Source organism: Plecotus auritus (genome assembly GCF_963455305.1).
Source record: "Plecotus auritus genome assembly, chromosome: 9".
Classification (NCBI taxonomy): Eukaryota; Metazoa; Chordata; class Mammalia; order Chiroptera; family Vespertilionidae; genus Plecotus; species Plecotus auritus.
In genome coordinates, this window is record NC_137783.1 from 17,128,845 (window position 1) to 17,149,641 (window position 20,797).

The window sequence follows — 20,797 nt, forward strand, 5'->3', positions numbered from 1 at the left end:
CCACCACAGGCCCCTCGCCCAGGCCGCCCCACGCCCCAAGGGAATCCCCACCCTCATCCAGGACGCCCTTCAGGGCAAACCAGCTGGCCCCCATCTGTGCACCAGGCCTCTATCCTATCTAATAAAAGAGTAATATGCAAATTGACCATCACTTCAACACACAAGATTGCTGCCCCCCTGTGGACACAAGATGGCCGCCATAAGATGGCCAGCAGGGGAGGGCAGTTAGGGGTGACCAGGCCGGCAGAGGAGGGAAGTTGGGGGCGACCGGGCCTGCAGGGGAGGGCAGTTAGGGGCAAACAGGCTGGCAGGGGAGCAGTTAGGTATCAATCAGGCTGGCAGGGGAGTGGCTAGGGGGTGATAGGCTGGCAGGCAGAAGTGGTTAGGGGCAATCAGGAAGGCAGGCAGGCGAGCAGTTGTGAGCCAGCAGTCCTGGATTGTGAGAGGGATCAGGCCTAAATGGGCAGTCGGACATCCCTCGAGGGGTCCCAGATTGGAGAGGGTGCAAGCTGGGCTGAGGGACACACCCCTCCCGTGCACGAATTTTGTGTACTGGGCCTCTAGTTAATAAATAAGTGAATGAATGATGCAGGGTTGTGTCAATTTCATGCTGTCTGTCTTCCAGATTTTTCAGTGCTCTTCTCCTCTGAGGCTGACAGCAGACATGTTGAGTAAGTATTTATTTGGGAAAAGCAGGAACATCCCAGAAAGCAAGAACCCAATAGTGTCACATTCTGGAAGGATTCTGAAATGTGTGACTCCAAGCAGAACATTGGGAGCGTTGGAGTGAGAACCCCACAAGTGGTGCTCAAACCCTTCAATGCATGTCTGCACATAGCAGGGTGCAGACATGCATTGGTGTTCTGCTAAAGGAATTCCATGGCTCCCCTCCAGGATCTTAGAATGATGCCTCAGAATTGGGAATCCAAAACTGACATTGGGTCCCAAGAAGATGCTATGGCTCCAAAGAAGCACCTGAGTGAGTTCTAAGTTCAGACTTCCCATATTACCTACAGCAAGAGTCTCATCTAGTCTTTAGGGGTCCTGGAAAGTCAGATGCTCTTCAGGTAATCATAAAAATTATCTAGATTGGTGCAAATTGGCCCTCGAGGGAAGTCCGAGGGTTCCACGGAATGCACCTGAAGTGGCAGGGCCTCTGGGAGTCCACCCAGGTGTATGGAGACTATGCAGTTGCTGATTTGAGGAACAAGAAGATCCTTAACCCTCCCCGACAGTATCTCTCTCCATTATTTAGGTGGCTACATGCCTAAAAGCCTGTGACTAACATGTCACTCTTTGGAGTCAGCATCACTATATCAGATTGCCTTATTTTAAAAATATGAATCCCCATTCCACCAATTGCTTCACATTTTCCATCACTAACATCTTATTCTAAATTAGTTCACCTACTATTTCTTCCAGGTGGACTTGACCTGGCTTGGGTCAGAATGGGGGAAAGAGGTCAAAGGTCTCAAACATCAATCCTGCCAACTTCACAGTTCTTCTGGGGCTCAGACGACTTGACCACAGGCCACTACATGCCCAGCTACACCACGGATCATGCATATTGGGATTTTTGCATATTCCATGGCAGTGAGGAAGGGGAATACCAAGTTGTGGCAGTTCTCTGGCTAAAGAAGGTAAGAAGTAAAACAGGGGAATTTCCTTTACACTGACCTTTGTTCCATTTTTCCCCATGCGCCCAGAAATGGTTAATCCTAAACAGGTAGGAGAAAATTTCTGCCTCCTATAAAGTTTGATTCCTGGAGGCAGATTTTTTTTTTTTTTAAATCCCGCAAGTGTCAGATAATTGGGAGGGTGGAGTAACGCTATAAACCACGACACACCTTTGTCAGGACTTGTCTGGGAGCAAAGGACTGAAAGAAACAAGGGGGGGGAGAAGAAGTGAACATTTCTGAAAGATCACTCAGCTTCAACACACCTTGGCTGGGTCTGGATAAAAAAGTGGAAACGGCAAACGTCTAGAAGAAAACATCAGGGGAAGAGAGAGGGGGGATATATTCAAAGTTGTTTCCCATTCCTTCAAAATCTCAGACGAGGTGAGTAACAGGAAGACTTTGACTTTTCTCCCTTTGCCTGAGACTTTGATTTGAGATTTGCCATTTAGAACTTAAATGTTGGTTGGAGAAAATAAGATAAAGTTGTTGAATTTCAAGTGTTCTCGTTGAAGTGATTAATTGATCATAAGTGATGACTTCGGTTTATGCATTCTGCTTAGGATAAGTCTTTTAAAGGATCAACAAGAAAGATTCATCAGTGGTAAAGAGAAGAAAAAGGCTAATTAAGATACACTGGGCTCTATTGCCAGAACTTTTTGTGTTATTTTCAGTGTTATAAAATGGCTTGTGTTAAGTTGTTTTATTTAGAATATGATAAGGGTTTATGATTTCTTCTCTCTCAACCTCTCTCTCGTTCTCTCTCATTCTCCCCACTCCCTCTCTTTTCCTCTCTCCCCTGACAGCAGAGGTGAAGTGGGGGTAAGGGGAGCCTTCGAGAAGCAGCCCCTGAGCACTAAGAGCTGATGTGCTGCCCAGGCCTCTGTGCTGCCAGGTTCTGGTTAAGCTGAAGGCGCTGGGCAAACGTTGTTGTTTATCACACTCTAAAATTACTACTTGCCTAATCTAAAGCAACATGAAATATCTGCAATGATATAATTAATCCAGGAATTTCCTGGAGTCAAATGTAGAACAAAAAACAACAACAACAAAAATTGTGTGTGTACATACTTTAACTGGCCAATTTGGGCCCCCAAAATCATTTTGGGGTGAGAATTACCATCTTAGGAGTCTCACTGGACCACATTAACTACTACATGACAAATTACTGCTTCACTTTCTGAAGCATAAGCAAAGCCTCTGGCACACCACTTCTTTTGAGAAGCAGTTCATCAGTAGCCTACTGGTTGGATTTGTTCTGTCCATAAAATGTAGTGAAATTTTATAAAGAATTTCATTTGAAAATCAGAATAGTTCCTCCCCACCTCTTAGAGCTAAGGCACAGAGCTAAGTCACAACTGAACTAAAGCAGGCAGCCAGCCCCTTCAGAGAATCAGAGGGGCCTGCTTTACTCTCAGCCCCTTCAAAACACCCCAGAAATCTGGGCAGAGTTTACATGGGAAAAGCTAAAGTGAACAGTTCTGATTTAAGCTTAGATAGAAACTCCTTATTTTAGTGAAACCAATCTGACCTGAGAACTGACCACCTTCTTAAATGATGCCTGACCCAAAGAAATCTGTGTTTGCCTGGTTTGGCTCATTTGTTGTTATTAACAGCAGTTGGGTTTAACCAAACATGGCTGTAAACAAGCAGCATAATCAAAAAGCTGGTGCCCAAGCTTCCCCACTCCCAAGCTCTGAAAATCCGAAGATGCCAAATATTGCAAGTGGGCCAACCCATTGCTGGGGTAGAGACAAAAGCTTGGAGGCAATCAACCCCAGGGCATTGGTTTTCTTTGCTGTCAAACTGCTTGGCCCCTCTGTGTCTACCGATCAATAGCTAGAGGGTGACTTTCTTACACTTTGACCATTTTGTTGTTGTTTTGTATTAAAGTGTACAGAGATTGGAGTAATAGCTATAAAAAGAAAACAAGCTTGTGATACCTTAGCAGAGTATAGGGACATTTATTATTAAAATAGAAAATAGAAAGAAAAACATTTCGCTTCTCTATTCCTTTCTTTGTATCAAAGACCAAGGTGTTTAATGAGCCATTAGAATAAGATGAGGTCTATGCCGTGGTTTTCTATTACTGTCCTTGCTTGTGTGTGTGTGTGTGTGTGTGTGTTACACCTCATCATCATTGGACAAGTTTTAGGTGGTTGTGACATCATTTTAAATGAAGTGAAAAGAAAAAACTCAAAGAGGTAGAAAAATGATTTTGAAATTGCATGGTCTTTTGTGTTGTTTTTTTTGCATCAGAAAATGGCATGGGATCTGTTCAACAGAGCATTAACTATGAAATAACCACAAAGCAGCCCCCTTAGAACTATAGATGGAAATTAGCATACTTTTGAAATTAAGAACTTGAGTGACTGCTCATCCTTAGTTCTGGTGAAGCGGCCCAAACATCCAAGAAGTTAAAAATTATTCTACTCGACTGTGCTTCCATTAAGTAGTGTTTTTGGAGGAGAGTGCACTGCTCAGAAAGACAGGATTGGGCTTGTGCCTGGGCATGTAATTTCCTTTCCCTACTGTTAGTTATGCTTTTTAAATCCATCGGCACTTAAAATGTTTAAAAAGGAAGTCTTGTGGAAATACTGTAGATCCCACAGGATGATCCCAGTCTAGGTTTGTGCCTCAACCCCTCGTTTTCCATTTGATAACCCACTTACAGAAAGTTTCCTCTCACATTTGATTTAAAGGAATCCATCTCCCAACACATTCCTGCCACTTCAGACTACCAGTCTGGGAAAATTTTTGGCAGTCAACAGAGTTCCATCTTGTACATTTCAGGCCCAAGAAATCATTCTGTTTGGCCATGGGACACACATTTGAAGGGCTTCAGGCTGAGAGAGAGGCAAGGGGCCATCCTGCACCCACCTAGGCCACATTCTATTCCAGCTCTAGGCAAGGAATGAAGCATCATAGAAAAACTCCCAGGTGGATCTGAGAAGCCACAGAAGGTCTTTTTGTAGGTATGTGCCCTCCCACCCCAGACTCTGAAGAAGGGCATCTGATTTCTTAGCACGAAGTCTCTGGAAGTTGGGAAACCCTTGGCTTTTTGCTGCAGATCTCAGGGCTCCGTAATTTAGGATTTAAGAAAAAGACGGAGGGGCGGGGAAAGTCTGTTATTTTTCTGGGTATAGAAACAACAAGAAAACACTTGCCTGTTTTGCTACTTAGACACTTCAACTCTTACCAAAAGGTCATCAGCCTGCCCTGGCTGGTTTGGCTCAGTGGATAGAGGGTCAGCCTGCAGACTGAAGGGTCCCAGGTTCGATTCCAGTCAAGGGCATGTACCTTGGTTGCGGGCACATCCCCAGGTAGAGGGTGTGTAGGAGGCAGCTGATCAATGTTTCTAACTCTCTATCCCTCTCCCTTCCTCTCTGAAAAAAAAATCAATAAAATATTTTTTTAAAAAACTTTTTTTTTAAAGTCTTCAGCCTGCCTGGATGGCCACAAGTGGAATAAACCCATCCCATGCCAAAGTTATAGTTGCTGGCAGCAACTTTCATTAAAGGATCAAAATAAGCAATCATTTGTGGGAAGTAAAAGTTTCCATGGACTGTTATAAACAGTTCCTTTCAGGATAATGTTTCCTATGGATTCAGGTGCCATCCTAGGTGCACCCATCGGCAGCCAGGTGCATTTGAATGTTTAATCTTCAAAATGGTTCACAGCTAATGACCTTTTTTTTTTTTTTTTTAAGTGGAGAGGGGCTTCAGAGGTACCAAAGCAATTAATGCTTAAACAAAGGATTTCAAAGAGGATATCCAGTTATATGTAGGTTTGCATGACAAAATCATACAGGTTATTGCTGGAATGCAGAGAGTCACAGGCCAGGTCTGGCCTTCCAGAGAGGCTGGATTCCCTTGTTAAACTGTTTATGGGCCCCTCCTCTAGGCTTTGGGGCACATACCTACAAAAAGGCCTTCTGTGGCTTCTCAGATCCACCTAGGAGTTTTTCCATGATGCTTCATTCCTTGCCTAGAGCTGCATTTAAAAAACTTCGATGAGCAAGAAGTTGGCACATTCAACCCAGCCCTGAAGCTAGCTGTGCCGATCTTGGTTAACTCTACCAGCTGGTTGCATGTGGTCTTGCTTTTCAAGGTGGGAAGTCACTCAAGGTTAATTATGACTTTTCATGGGTCCTAGACACTTTTGCCTTTGGGACCCCTTCCTCCGTTAAAAAATAAAAAATCCTTAAAAAATTGTATTTATTTTATAACTGCATTGGAATAAGGTAATCCAGGTTGGAGTGTGTCCATTTTTCCTTCTGGTTTTAAAAAGAAATTAAAATAGTTTTTTGGGCATGTAAAAGTATGGTGGTATTAGGCACTAAAGTCACCAGGCAAGAAAAAAAGCTTGAAAGCAGAGATCTTCAAGTAAGGGGTGTCCTGGGCAGAAGTGGCTTGCCTCAGAATTCTAGAATCCAACTTGAACTTTATCCAAAAAATAATCTGGGAGGAAGGACAGGTTGGGAGTGTAGGGGAAGAAGACCAAAGGGAAAGCCAGATTTCAAGTTTTTCCAGAACCTGAAACTGGGATCTACAGCCACAAGAGCTCAGTTGGGCTATATAATCATGCATGTTCAGGCCTGAGCCCCACCCCAGCCCACCCCTTGATGTCAGCCCTACCTTATGCCATCCACACTCCAGGACACAATGGACAAGATCTCAATGATTTTCCTTTCCAGAAGCAGAGTAATCACAAAGGAGGAGCATAGCTAGCATATATGAATATTTTATATTCTTACATATTTCAATAGATTTTACACATGTTTTCTTCATATTATTTTTCTAGTTATATCTGCATAAAAAGCACACAAGGGCTAATTTGTTATAAAGAGAAAGTTTCAAATTGTTAAAAGTGTAAAGTTCCATACAAGTATGACCATTATCATGATTATTATCCTGATTTCAATCCATCAAACATCATTCTCACACCGAACTCTAAATAATAAAGCATAAATGTCTTACATTCATAGAACTCCATATAGAAGATTGAACATTATGGGATACATCAAAATGAGTTAGCTGAAAGCACTAAGTGCTTTGACAAATAGATATCCTTCAGCTATTTGTTACTTTGACAAAGAATGGAAGTATTCTAGTCAGAGGTCTGGGCAGCGCATCATCTATTTATTAATGCCCAGCAGGGGGCAGGCAGCCTGCTCATTTAGATTCTGAAAAATAAGATCTCAGTACAAGGAATAGAATCAAAATTGAAACTATTAAATTACTTGCTATTATAAACGATACACGAATCACAAGGGATGACTCATAAAAAATGTGCACATGAAAGAATTATGCTTTGAATTCCAGGAATCGAGTTTTAGGTTCTCAGCTTGAATAGTAGAGACCTCTGATTAGAAAAAGTGATACTAAGCCTGACTGGCATGGCTCCAAGGTTGAGCATTGACCTATGAACCAGGAGGTCATGGTTCGATATCCAGTCAGGACACATGCCTGGGTTGTGGGCTCGATCCCCAGTAGGGGGTGTGCAGGAGGCAGCCGATCAATTATTCTGTCTCATCATTGATGTTTCTATCTCTCTCTCTTCTTCCTCTTTGAAATCAATAAAAATAAACTTTTTTAAAAAAGTGATAGTAAGACGCATGGTTGTTTATGGTTTCTGGCTTTTTCCACAGGTGGCTATGGTATGGATGTGACCAAGAAAAGCAAGCGAGATGGCACCGAAGTCACTGAAAGAAGTAAAAGCATGATATATATGTCATTACCAAAGTGATTAAAATTTGGAAAGAGTGAATAATTCATCACTAGTTCCACCATTAACTACTGTATCATTTTTTTTTTTTTTTTTTTTTTGTATTTAGGGTGTGTTTGGTGTTTTTTTTTTGTTTTGGCTTTTTAAAGAAACTATCATTTTAAAAGTATTTCTTTAAAAAAAACTATTCCTTCCCATGAGATTCCTTTTGTTTATTTTTATTTTAATATACTTGTAATAAAAATGTGTTCTGCTTTTTCTTCAAACATGAAAACTTCCATTTTGATGAATAATTTTTATAATCAGCTTTTTTAATGGTTGCATAATATTCTGTTGAATGAATTTGCTAGCGTGTGTTTAACCATTTCCTTATTTAGGGATATAGTCCTCGAGTGTGGATGGGATAAGGCAGGGCTACACCTCCCCAGGAATGGTCCTGCAGATTTTAGAATGAATTATGATATCCTTGAGACACCCTCAAATTTATTTTTTTTAAAAGCAAGGTAATTATCCACGTCACAGTGAAATCAGCCAGGATGATGCACGGGCCCCAGCTGGACTGGGTGACCATTTGGGAGGGGCAGTGCGGTGAAAGAGTGTGACTTAAGACACTTGAGAGTGACTTGAGGTCCTGGTCCTCCTTCAAAAGCAAATCCAGGCTGGACTGGATCTAATAGTTAAACGAGTGATATTGACGCCATGACAACTCATTTTTCAAATCAATGGATAGACACTTCCTTTTGGTTCCAAAGGGATATAAACGTATTTTCCAGGTACACTAAACTTCATTGTTATTGTACCTGTCTTCATGTATAGCGAGAAAGATCACATACCTTATCACATAATGTATAAAAATCTCTGTGGAACCGAATTTAATGCACTGAGCCTATGACAGATGAGACCTTGCCGAACTACAGGGATTTCAGTGCCTTACCTAAGAGCTGATCTTTTCCTTGTCTTTTCCTAGTTATCACCGAAACAGTGACTTCAAGACTCACATCCTTACCGCCAAGTAAGTGACTATCTCGAGAGCTTCTTCTCAGTGAGTCATGTGTGAAGGACTCTGCGTCTAACCTTTCCCAGCGGCACTCACGCTGCAGTAGAGCAAATCCAAAATATCTGAAATCTCTTTTTTCTTTACAGTTAAATTGACATCAATTCGTATACCATAAAATTCACCAGTTTGGGGTGTATAATTCAATGGTTGTTAGTATATTTAGAGTTGTGCAGCCGTTGCAACAATCAAATTTTAAAACATTTCCATCCTGCCAAAAGGAAACCTCATGGCAATTTGTAGCCACTCCCCATTCTCTCTCCAGTTCCTGAAAACCACAAATCTACTTTCAGTCTCTATAGAATTGCCTGATCTGGAAACTGAAATATTGACAATACTATTATTATCCCACCTGAGCATGGGGTGGGAGCAGGGAACCACCAGTGAGGTTTCCGTTTGAGTCTACATTTTCCTCGGAGGTCGTTATGTGTAGTGGATGCTGTAATGGAGGTCTGAGCCCTAAAGTTACTCCTGCCCCTCCCAGGAAGCCTGGCACACAGAGGCGGAGGAGTGTGGAAATCCCACCCATCAACATGGGAGGTTGGAGTATGATGGGCTGCCAGATGGGAAACTAGCAACACAGAGCTGTTACCACTCCCTCCAACAATTCTAGGGGCTACATGCCTGGGGCACAGACCAGGCATTTGAAAAAAGCAAGCCCAGCCCAGATCTTGGCCTCAAGGAGCTTTTCATCATTCGCTACCTTTTCTAATATTTAAATTTTCCTAATAAACAACTTGCTATGCTCCACCCAGAAGACATTCCTTTTAAATCGGGTTAATATTTGCTTTTAACATTTGTATCAGAAACAAATGAAATGAGAGCCTGGCAGCTTGCACTGTAGATGGGAAAGGGAGCCCAAACCAAGAGGGTCATGGTTGAGAAGCTAGGGAAGGCTTCCAAGGGGCAAGGGTTGAGGGACCCTCTGGGCTGACTTCACCCATAAATGATCACCTGCTCCTTGTTTCTGCAGAAGGGGGGACCACCAATGGCTATGCTAAAACAGGCTCCCTCAGTGGAGGGAGCCGGCTGGAGAAACAGAGCCTGACCCATGGCAGCAGCGGCTACATAAACTCAAGTGAGTGCCTGCTGGTGGGGAGTGCGGGTGGGGGAGGAGCAGCCTGGGAGAGATTGACTCCCGCAAGGAGAGGGGCCAAACTGTCATCCATCCAAATGACCCCAAGAGTATGTAAATGACACCGAACCCAGAAAAAGTGAGACTTTCACATCATGTGCATTTGATGCCAACCTAAAATGGGGTCAACTTTCATTGTTTCCCTAATATAAATAACAATAATTAATTAAGGAGGCTTCATAGGGAGGTGGCTTCTTCCCCGCCCTGAATCACTCTTTGAGCCATCTCCTTTAGAGAAGGGTGTGCACATCTGAGGGTTTACAATTTGAATTAACAACAACCACTAAAGAAACTGAAGGACTGGGTCACTGTGCGCAGGGAATCTGATCCCACACCCTGCGAGTTTCCATTGGGCAAGCACCCAACATCGGCCCGTTGTTCCTCATGAACCACTCTTTCATGGTAGCTTTCAAACTAAGCAAAAGAAAACAAGGCAAAGGGGAAAAGCAAGCACACACATAGCCCACCAATCCATTTTAAAACTCTTGAAGTGACACTAAAAAGGAAGACCCAAGCCTGGCCGGTGTAGCTCAGTGGTTGGCATCGACCTATGAACCAGGAGGTCGCAGTTCGATTCCCAGTCAGGGCACATGCCTGGGGTGCTCAATCCCCAGCAGGGGGTGTGCAGAAGGCAGCTGATCAATGAGTCTCTCTCGTCACTGATGTTTCTATCTCTCTCTCCCACTCCCTTACTCTCTGAATTCAATAAAAAAAAAATTTTTTTTTAAAAAAAGACCCAAGACAGGCAAATGGTCAGGCTGGCCAAGAGAAGCACTTGCCCTCATCTGTTGAGAAACCTTCCACATGGGATTATGTTCTAGTCTCTCCAGCAGGGAGCTCAGATTAGTGCCAGGTCTTCGAGAACAATGCTGCCGAAACCCCTCCATGTCCATACACTGCAGCTATGTGCATCAAGGAACCCCAGCTTGGGGAGGAAGGGCAGGAACAATGATGCTACCCCCATTTCTGAGCACCCGAGGGAATGTGGGGTGGAGCCTTTCAGTGCTGATGTCCTCTGGCCCCTCCGTGGGGCCCTCCTTCATTCGGAGCAGCCTGGTGTACGTAGTTAAGATAACTGGCTGCCAATCTGCTGAAGTGCTACCAGGACTGACACTCTTTCTGGTTTGCAGGTGGAAGCACCCGAGGCAACGCCTCCACCTCCAGTTACAGGAGGGCTCATTCGCCTGCCTCCACTCTGCCCAACTCACCAGGCTCAACCTTTGAAAGGAAAACTCACATCACCCGCCATGGAACATACGAAGGTATGAGAGGGAGAACCACTCTCCTCCCAGTAACTTCACTCATCCTTTGAAGAACTGGCACCTGTATTCACCTGGGCCTGCCCTGCCCCCTGACCTTTCTCTCCACTCTTCCTTCATTTCTTTTAAGGACTGACATTACCCCTTCGTTCATTCATTCATTTAGTCACTTTCTCATGTGGTATTTTATCACATATCTACCATGTGTTTAACACCATGCAGAATGCTTTGAGGGGCACTTAAATGAATCAGACGCTTGAATGGATCTTGTCTTCAAGGAATCTATAGTCTAATAGACAAGTTAAGACGACAGATAAAAACCATAATACAAAGTACAAGGCAATTACCATTTCAAGCTGAGTCTCCAGGAAAGTGTCTATAGGGAAGGTGCCTGTGAGCTGGGCCTTCATGATGTGTAAGAGTTTGATACCCGGAGGTGGAGAGATGGGAGCTCCAGGCTGCGGGAGCAGCAGCAGAAAAAGGACAGGCAGTAGAGTCATGGCCCGTGGTGCTTAGGTAAGAGGGAGGGCTTGAGGGACTCAGCGTCAGTGCCAGGCTAAAATGTTTGGACTTTATTCTGTATATAGTGAGAAGCCACAGAGATTTCTGAGCAAAAGAGTCGATCATATTTGAGGTCCAGGACTAGCACTGTGAAAGCCATATGCAGGAAAAATAGGGAGGAAATAGGTTGAACATGGTGACATGTTAGACTGTGCTCAATAGTCCAGGGAAGGGAGAACTTGGCTGGGACTAGGGTGGTGGCAGTGGGAGAGGAGAGGAGGAGCTGGAGGGGAGAGGTATTGCAGAAGAGGAATTGACCAGTTTGACAATTGATTAAATGTTGGGAAAAGGGGAGTGTCAGAAGTTCAGAAATTACAGAAGTAAAACCAGCGCATCACTAAAATACCAGTTAGTAAAAGTGTATTGTGTGCACACCAAAAAGACAGTTTGCAGCGTGAGAGCACTCAAACCAAACGTGGAATGAGGCTCCAGGTCGTATTGTTACAAAGCAGCTTATGTAGTTTATTTTTCATGGTGACTGATTACACTGTTAGAATTCCCTTAAGTGATAGGGAATTGGTCAGTAGTTACCTCATATTAACCTTGGGAAACAGTTTCAGTTTTGCTTATGATTTTCAGGGGCATGAGCAAGAGGCGACTTAGTTCATCTTTCAAAATTAGCTAAATTACGCTTTGCTTGAATGATTCATCTAGTTTTGTCTGTTCAGGAGATTTTTAAGGCTGGTCTCCCTTTGTTTTTTATTTTAACAGACGAAAAAGGAGTTCGTGATTCTGCTGAAATTTGAAACACGGGTGGTTGGGTTCATATTGGTGCCAACAATTACAGCAGGGAGTTCACGCAGATGAGTTCAGTTATTTGGTCCTTAAATAGAACTACTGGCAGGGCTTTCCGGTGGGGGTGCCAAGCAGGTAGAGGGACTCATAGGACTTCAGCTCATGGAAGAAGTCAGAGCCAGACATCCCATTTGGAGTCATTCACCAAGAGATGTTAGTAGAAGGTAGAAAACTGAAGGAGTTGGCTGAGGAAGAGAGTATAAAAAGCAGAAGAGAGCAAAGAAAGGTAAACTTTTGGGAAGAAAGAGAAAAAGAGCCGGGGATACAGAGGAAGAAGATACTTTGAGGGGAGCAGGAGACCAGGTACAGGCGGCATCACTGAAGTCAGTATAAGAAAGTGCTCAGGGTCAAGAAGGAGAAGGCAGGAGGAGGTTACTGGAGGTCTGGTGATCTGCAGAAGCAGGTTTAGTGGAAAGCAGACAAGCCAGGCAGCAAATGGGTCTAATAGTGACTGGGGAAGCAGGATTAGGGATGGGTACCCCCAGTAACTCACTTAAGACCCAGAACTGGCCCTAGCCGGTTTGGCTCAGTGGATAGAGCGTCGGCCTGCAAACTGAAAGGTCCCAGGTTCTATTCCGGGTTGTGGGCCCGATCCCCAGTAGGGGGCTTGCAGGAGGCAGCCGATCAATGATTCTCTCTCATCATTGATGTTTCTATCTCTCTCTCCCTCTCCCTTCTCTCTGAAATCAATAAAATTTTTTTAAAAGACCCAGAACTGCCACGGAGTCTTGGGGAGCCCCAAATCCAGGCTAAGAGGATGGTGTCACCACAGTGCTTTCTGGTGTTGGGCCTACGCAGGGGCTAGTACCTTCATTTTTACAGGGTCCACACTCAGGATGACCTTCACAAGGTCAGAGACACCCTAGATAACAACATATCTACTTGACCAGGGCCAGGCCACCTTCACCAGCACTGGCATGGGGCAAACAGTTGAGGAAGTGAAAACAAAAAAAGGCTCCTACCTTCCTTTGTTCAATCCTTGCCCCACTGAAGTAGCCCAGGGACCAGATTGAAGGGCCACAACCATGTCCGATAGGCAAAGCGGGTGTAAGTCAGGAGATCGCTGAAGAGCACCTGTTGTCCTGAACAGGCAGGCCGCAAGGTTCATAAAGGGGTACCCGGCAGCACCCTCTCGGAAGCTGTTTGGGTTCAAGTGGCCATTGGTACAGGCAGACCTCAGAGATATTGCAAGTTTGGTTCCAGGCCAGGCCACCACAATAAAACAAGTATTGCAATGAAGCAAGTCGTAATATTTTTTCTGGTGGAGGGTCTTGCCTTCAATTTGTAGAAAACGCCAACACCTGTGAAGCTCAATAAAGCGAGGTGTGCCTGTACTGAGTATTTGTCCTCTCTCCAGGGAGCTCCAGTGGCAACTCTTCTCCGGAGTACCCTCGGAAGGAATTTGGTATGTCCCTTCCTTATTTCCTGAAGAAATGGTCAAATGAGGCCCTAGAAAGGGGCCGGGGCCGGGGCCGGGCGAGGGGGAGGTGGACGGGGGAAGGAACATCGTGAGTTAAACGGATTCTCCAAAAGAGTTTAACCTCTGCTAACCTGTTTTTTTCTTGCTTTTCATCCTAAAACATTTATGGGGGTTGTTGCAGCCTTTGCTCGTGAGGCTACTGAAATAGCAAGCAATTCATACAAAGCTCAGGCGTGGACAGATAAGCCCTAAGGCCAAGCAACAATTGTAGGATTTATTTCCTTTCACAGAGACCTCCCAACAAAGAGGAGTGGGGGGTCAGAACACACACATGCCAAACATCCCAGCACTTCCACTATAGCAGGCATCTAAGAGGCACGTGGTGGGACAAGTAAAACCCAAGTCTCTTCTGGCCCTAAGTCTTTCATCCATGTTCTCAGATTCTCACTGTGCGTATGAATTAATATGATCATTGATTATACAGTGTTTATAATTTTATTTGTTTGCTTTCAGTGAGAAAACCAAAGCAATCTCTAACAAAACAAAACCAAAAAATAAAGAAATAAAGAAAACATCTGGCAGCCTTTTGATACATTTGATCAGGGTGTAGTGAACTAGTCCAAATGGATCATGCTCCTAAATGGATTACCTCAGCTAACTTAACACTCTAAGTGTGAGCTAACTTGACATTCATTTAACTTTCTCTGCCTTTTGGCTACATGGTCATCATTTATTAAACATCCATTATCCATAAGGACACCTATCTGGAAAACACATACTGTGAAAACCAGCTCCTCCCCCAACCCAAATAGGTCTACCCCCACATCAAAAATATTTAGCATACCACCTCTTATCTAAGGTAACTTTTTTGTTTGTTTGTTTCTCAGCATCTTCTGCAACCAGAGGACGCAGCCAGACGCGAGGTGAGCTCTATCTCTGGGTTCAATTCAGTTCAACCAACAAGAATTTTCTGAGCATTTAACGTGTCCAGCCTTGAGCCAGGAAATGGGAGGAGTGCAGACGAATAAATGAGGCCTGGTTCTACCCTCAAGGGGCCTACAGCATCCGGGGAATCTTTTGCTGGCTCCACCAGGGTGGGACGGTAGATTCGACGGTAATCTAACAAGCACGTGGAGACAGGAATAAAAACGCATGGTGACCACCTGGGCAGTAGTTGCTTCTGCCGTGGATTTTCTGAAGATGCTGGCGCTACATCTTGTCTCACTTCTAGTCTCCTGGTTGATTTTAACAAGAGGTGCTGTGAATGCCTTTATGCATCAAAACTGAGCAAAAGCCCTTCTTTTCCCAATTACCCTGGGGACAAAGGGCTCGGTGACAGTTTTGCACTCTCCACATCTGCCCATGGATAAGGCTGTCGGTGGGAAACGTGGTCCCGGGCAAGCTGCCCTTATTGAACCTGTGAGGAGCAGGTGTCAGGGCCACACAGAAGGCAGAATTCTTCGTAGACTTTGGGAGTTCTCGATGACCAGTCTAGACTTGAAAAGTTAGGAACATACCAACCACAACTTTAGGCTGATAGTGGAAAGATGCCAGCCTTCCACCTGCAACTAAGAATGTTAAACTACCCGCTTTCTGCCCTCTCCATTTCTGAAGAGGCCAAAATGGCTAAGTAAACATTATAGGTTTTAGAATCCTCTCACTACTGCCTGAGAGACCCTGGAGGCAAGAAGAGCAGCGTGGTTCTGGCAACTGGGAAACGGGTGAATGGAAAGAGGTGGGTCATTGATGACTGTGATGGAGCTGCCCTCTTCAGCCTGGGGTTTCATCAGAACATCTCCAGGCGGCTGGAGGTGTGCAGTGGGCAGGCTGAGTTGTAGAGAAAGGACATGTCTTTTTGAGCAGCACTCGTCCTGGGTATACCTGGGTTCCTGTTCCCAGGACACAGATCTCAAAGCAGCCCCAAGATTTATCCACTGCTCAGAGCTCAGTGTCAGGCACTGTGACCCAAGTTCCTTCACTCACAGCCGTCTCCTTCTCTTTCCTCCTACAGAGAGTGAAATCCGAGTGCGACTGCAGAGTGCATCCCCATCTACCCGATGTAAGTGGTCACTGTCATGCTGAAAAGAAAGGGCCCAGGAATCCAGGGCTGTGTGTGTGTGTGTGTGTGTGTGTGTGTGTGTGTGTGTGTGTGTGTGTGTGTGTGTGTACACGTGCGCGCGCACAGTCACTCAATCTTAAATGTCTCTGAGGGCCTTCTGTGAGAGAGATCCTGTGCTAGGTGCAGGGGCAAGGGGGGAAGGAGCTAAGTAAGTCACAGTCCCTGCTGTTCCGTTGTTCACAGACTAATGGGGAGACAGTCAACAACCAACTAGGACAGCTCAGGGAGTGGAGGGAGCAGGGGTCCTGGGAAGCCTTCCTGGGTTAGTGTCACTTGAAGAGAGACTGAAGGCTGGATCAGTTAGGCTCCATGGGATGAGCTGGCAGAGACATTTGAGGACCATATGATGAGACTTTGGAGAAAGCTTCAGTGTGGCTGAAGGAAAAGCAGCAGGAGGGGCCCTCATGGGATAGTGAGATTAGAGAAGGTCAGGAGTAGAGTGTGAGAGTTTGAACTTGATCTCAAATGTTAGGGATTCCCCGTCTCTGTCTGCTGACTGTGTTAGACTTCTTTTGTTCTTGTTAGAGGTTGACATTTTGAAATGACCCCAACTGTTAGGACAGGAGCCGAGTACAGAGTAGGAGGAGGAAGAGCTGAGTGGGTGGCTCAGGAATCAGAGATGGGTACTTGCCCAAAGAGCTCAGTGCCTGGGGTCCAGGAATCTGACTCTAGGCCTGATGCTATCTCACCTGAGCCCTTCTAGGCTTAGGGGTGCTGAGTCCATAGGATGGGGATATCAGGGGAGGGGGTCCTGCGTGGTCCTCCAGCAGGTATTGTCTGCAAATCTGTCTCCTTTTATGCATTGCCCTTGCACCATGCCTTCCCCTCCTCCCTCCTCTCCTGTTTGCCATGTGGGAAGCACTGGGAGCCTGCTCCACTAGATCGCCTTGCTACAAATAATACCAGCCTGACAGGCTTGAAATCAACTCACACAAAACAGCATAATGTTTAGGAGTTATGGGCCACAAATCCCTTTGACACTGCAGAGCGTACAAGGTCAGGGACCCGACACCTGAGGTGTCTTGAGCATGGGTTGAAATCACTACTGAACCATTTGTTTCAAGAGGCCTGGTTCTCTAACTGCCCTGGGTGTAAATTTCCCTTGACCCAGGATGACATTGTCTTTCAGCCACAGAGTCATCCCTGTGGTGTCTGATGAGGTATAATTAGGAAATATCTACCAATGACTTTGACCTCCTTGTAGAGGCACTATATTTATGAGGCCATTAATATTACAAAGTGCCAGGTTAATAAGTGCTATAAATTGACAAAATGCAAAAATTATAAGGCTAACCAAAAATGTCCCAGCATGCAAAGTAGATGCCATCCTCCCTAGTGTTCAGAATGCCATAAATGTAACTCTCACTGCAGCCGGACTTGGGAAATAATCCTGGGCCTAATGGAGAATGTGGGGATTTTTCTACAGGGACGGAATTGGATGAAGTTAAACGTTTGGTCAAGGGAAGCCGATCAGCAAGCGCGAGCCCCACCCGGAATTCCTCCAACACACTCCCCATCCCCAAGAAAGGCACTGTGGAGACCAAAACCGTGAGCTCCCAGTCAGGTGAGCCCTACAGCCCGGGGCTGCGTGGAGGGAAGGGAACAAGGTGGTATATTAGTCCTGGTCCAGGAATTCAGTCAGACCCTGGCAGGCCCTCCAGACTATGTCAAAGCACTGCCCTTTGTGCAGCATGAAAATGTGTGCTGGTCAACCACCCCAAGGGCCTGCTGAGTCAAGCTCCACATCCTAGAGATTTTCTCCAGGAGGTTCTTGACATCTCCTGGGAATGTGTGGGCCAGGTTCCCCAAATGAAGAATATTGGGAAGTTGTCATGTTTTCTTTCATCGGTTCATTCATTCAGTGAATGTTTATTATTTGCCTCCTCCATGCCAACCACCAGGCACTGAGGAAAGGCAATGAACAAGACAGACACAGCCATTGCCCTCGTGGAGGTGAGGGCCTCTGGGGGAAGGGGGGTCAGAGTACCAAGAGATTGTAGTCAGATGGGATGAGGGTTGTTCAGCACTCATATATCACGTGCCTACCACGTATAAGGTGGGTTCTGTGGGAGGCAGAAAGAGGAGTGAGGAGATCCTTGGAGGGAGATGAGGAAAGAAGCCAGTTCTGCTAGGATGTGAATGGAGCTTTCTTTGTCATTTGCTACTGGGGGAGGAGGAGAGAAACCTTGAGATTATGATCTTCCTTTTATTTTTTAATACAGCCGAAACCTCAGAGCACTTTATGACCTGTGGGGCTAGCTCCCTTTCGTAGAAGGAATAGGCAGAATTGGCTTCAGATTTGAAGAAGCACCAAAACCCCTTCTTGGGGGCAGAGTGCCTTTGGGTCTCCTTGGCAAGGAGAGTTTACCAGAAAAGGCTGTCTTCCGTGTGGAGTGGCCTCAGAAGTACGGGCTCCCTGCCTGTGCTTGCTTGTGCCTGGAATTCTGTGGGCATTCGCTGTGGGTCTACTACTCCCTGGTATCTTTGAAGGTGGAGACAGGAACAAATAGAGAATGAGAACATTGGTGGGGACTGCTCAGAGGAGGTGGGGTGGGGTGGGAGTGCTTAGAAGGAGAAATGGGCAACCCCAAAGCAAAATTTACCTACTTCAAATTTCATCAAGAGCCAGCAAGAATGTCTAACCCAAGGGATAAGGTTGCACCAGCTCTGAGGCTTCAGACAGAATTGGGATGACCAACGGTTCTAGTTTGCCCTGGACCAAGAGGTTGCTGGGATGTGGGACCTTCAGGGCTAAACCAGGAAAGTCCCAGCAAACAGAGCCAACTGGGTCACCCCAGCACAGAGTTCTGGTTTGTCTCTCACTGGGGTGTCTGTCTGTCTGTCTGTTTCCAGTGTCCGGGACCTATGATGCAACCATCCTGGATGCCAACCTTCCCTCCCACATGTGGTCCTCCACCTTGCCGGCGGGGTCCTCCATGGGAACCTATCATAACAACATGACAACCCACAGCTCGTCCCTCCTCAACACCAATGCCTATTCTTCAGGATCAGGTATGTGATGCGCAGCGCACGTGCCCTCCCACCCCTGAGCCCTCCTCACCTTTACCTGGAGCTGAAAGACCCTGCTGGTGTGCACCGTCCCCAAGGCTTGCTTGAGGGCTTTCTGTGGCCAAACATCCCAAGGTTTTTCCACTGGAATTTCACTTCCTTTCAGTCTCCAAAGTGTTTCTTTGGGTGGGTCCTCTATAAAAAGAACTATATTCCACAGTGCATTAGAAAAAATGCAGATGCAAGGAACCTGGTTTCACTCCATGTGCATTAACTGTGTGACCTTGAGCTAGTTATTGACCATCTCTGGGTTTCAAGTTCCTTTTCTTTTTTTTAAATCTCTTTTTATTTATTTTTAGAGAGAGAGGAAGGGAGAGGGATAGAGAAATAGAAATGTGGATGAGAGAGAAACATCATCGATCAGCTGCCTTCTGCACGCCCCCTAATGGGGATCGAGCCCAAAACCAGGCATGTGCCCTGACCAGGGAATCAAACCCGTGACCTCTTGGTTCCTGGGTCAATCCTCAACCACTGAGCAAAACTGGCCAGGCCAGCTTCCTTTTCTGTAAAATGGTCACTAACATGTGGGCTTTGTCCAGAGCCAATGTCCACTTGAGGCCCGACCAACCTTTGACCACCCCTTGGCCATGATCTAAGGTGCAAACCAGAGACGAATGTTTGGTTCTCTGCTGCAAGGCAAATGCCTACGATTTTCTGAAAAACAAATTTAATAAAATATAAAAATGCAACCTGTTAATTCTGGAACTTTTGGGGCACGCCCTGTTCTGGGCTGGACATCCCTCTCACCAGCCCTCCCTCTCCCCTGCAGTCTTTGGAGTTCCAAACAACATGGCATCCTGCTCCCCTACTCTGCACCCCGGAATCAGCACCTGCTCCTCAGGTCAGTGCTCGCCAGCTTCCACCGCCTTTTCCAGGTGGTTTGCTTTAATTATATACATGCTCCTTCCTGGTGAGGAAAATGTATGAAAATGTTTCTAGAGAAGATGTCCTCTCTGCCCAGGAGCATGAGGACATTCCTGCATATATACCAACACAGAGGCAGTGGCCCAGGGGTCAGAGACAGCTCAATCCCCAAGGGAGAGGTCTAAGGGCAGAGGGGCCAGAGACCTCACATGTTTTCTCTGAGAGGTGGAGAAATTGGAGGAAAGAAGCTAAGTGAGGCCTGGCTTAGGACATTTCAGATAAAACAAACATAAAAAGAAAACCACAACATTGTACAGTTAGAAAGCTCTTACTTCAGGTCTTTTTATAAATACTGTAAGTCATTGGGAGCTCAAATTTATTCAGTCTATTTCCACATACACTGCAACAACCTGAATGTAGGTAACCAGCCACCCCTTTTTTTAAAGGAATGTGCCCTCTCCTTGTGGCATCATGACTAATTAACATAATGATGTGGGCCTCCTTATTTACTTGACTGGCATATCTCTGATTTCAACACCTCCAATTGACTAGCATCCCACCAAACCCAGAAGACACCTGGTTCAGGCTTCATTTCTTCTGCCTTTGCTATTCTGTTTAGCCAAGTACTGACTGAAGATATTAAATCCACAATCTTGTACCCCAAACACTACACAGGATGGGATAAGAGAAAGCGTTAACTAGGGAGGAGGAGGAGTGAGCTTCGGCTTTGAAATCAGACTAGGGGTGAGGGGAGCTTGATGTGTTTGAGTCAGAAGGAAGAGTTCAAGGGAAAACGAGGTCTCTGCCAAGTCTATGCCTTTGGCCCCCTTGTGTCTGTATCCTATGCCCACAGTTCCCACACTGTGCACCAAGGCACCCTAGGGTGCTGTAGGGAACGGAACTCGGGGGTGTTTTTACATTCCAAGGGTATTTTTGAATACAGTGAAATGTCAGACCCTGTGTGAACTACCGCTGTAAGCTGTGTAGACCTAAGTATTCAATAAATGGAACTATTTGTAACATTTAGCCCAAGATGGGGAGGGGGGGCATAAAAATATTGCTGTGTCACTTAGAATGTGAGAACTGAGAAAGTTTGGGAATCTCTGTCATATGCAAAG

General features: G+C 45.5%; 1 protein-coding gene across 1 annotated transcript in view; it reads left to right on the forward strand.

Annotated features, from left to right (window-relative positions):
* The first annotated feature begins 641 nt into the window (after positions 1-641).
* COL17A1 (collagen type XVII alpha 1 chain) overlaps positions 642-20,797 on the forward strand; it is a 50,091-nt gene continuing 29,935 nt past the window's right edge. The window contains exons 1-12 of the mRNA XM_080640793.1: positions 642-671; positions 1,423-1,640; positions 7,327-7,389; positions 8,371-8,415; positions 9,431-9,535; positions 10,723-10,854; positions 13,565-13,612; positions 14,515-14,550; positions 15,639-15,686; positions 17,173-17,310; positions 18,600-18,758; positions 19,585-19,656. Of these exons, the coding sequence (XP_080496919.1) occupies positions 7,338-7,389; positions 8,371-8,415; positions 9,431-9,535; positions 10,723-10,854; positions 13,565-13,612; positions 14,515-14,550; positions 15,639-15,686; positions 17,173-17,310; positions 18,600-18,758; positions 19,585-19,656 (835 nt within the window). The 5' untranslated portion in view covers positions 642-671; positions 1,423-1,640; positions 7,327-7,337. The remainder of the gene's footprint in view (positions 672-1,422; positions 1,641-7,326; positions 7,390-8,370; positions 8,416-9,430; positions 9,536-10,722; positions 10,855-13,564; positions 13,613-14,514; positions 14,551-15,638; positions 15,687-17,172; positions 17,311-18,599; positions 18,759-19,584; positions 19,657-20,797) is intronic.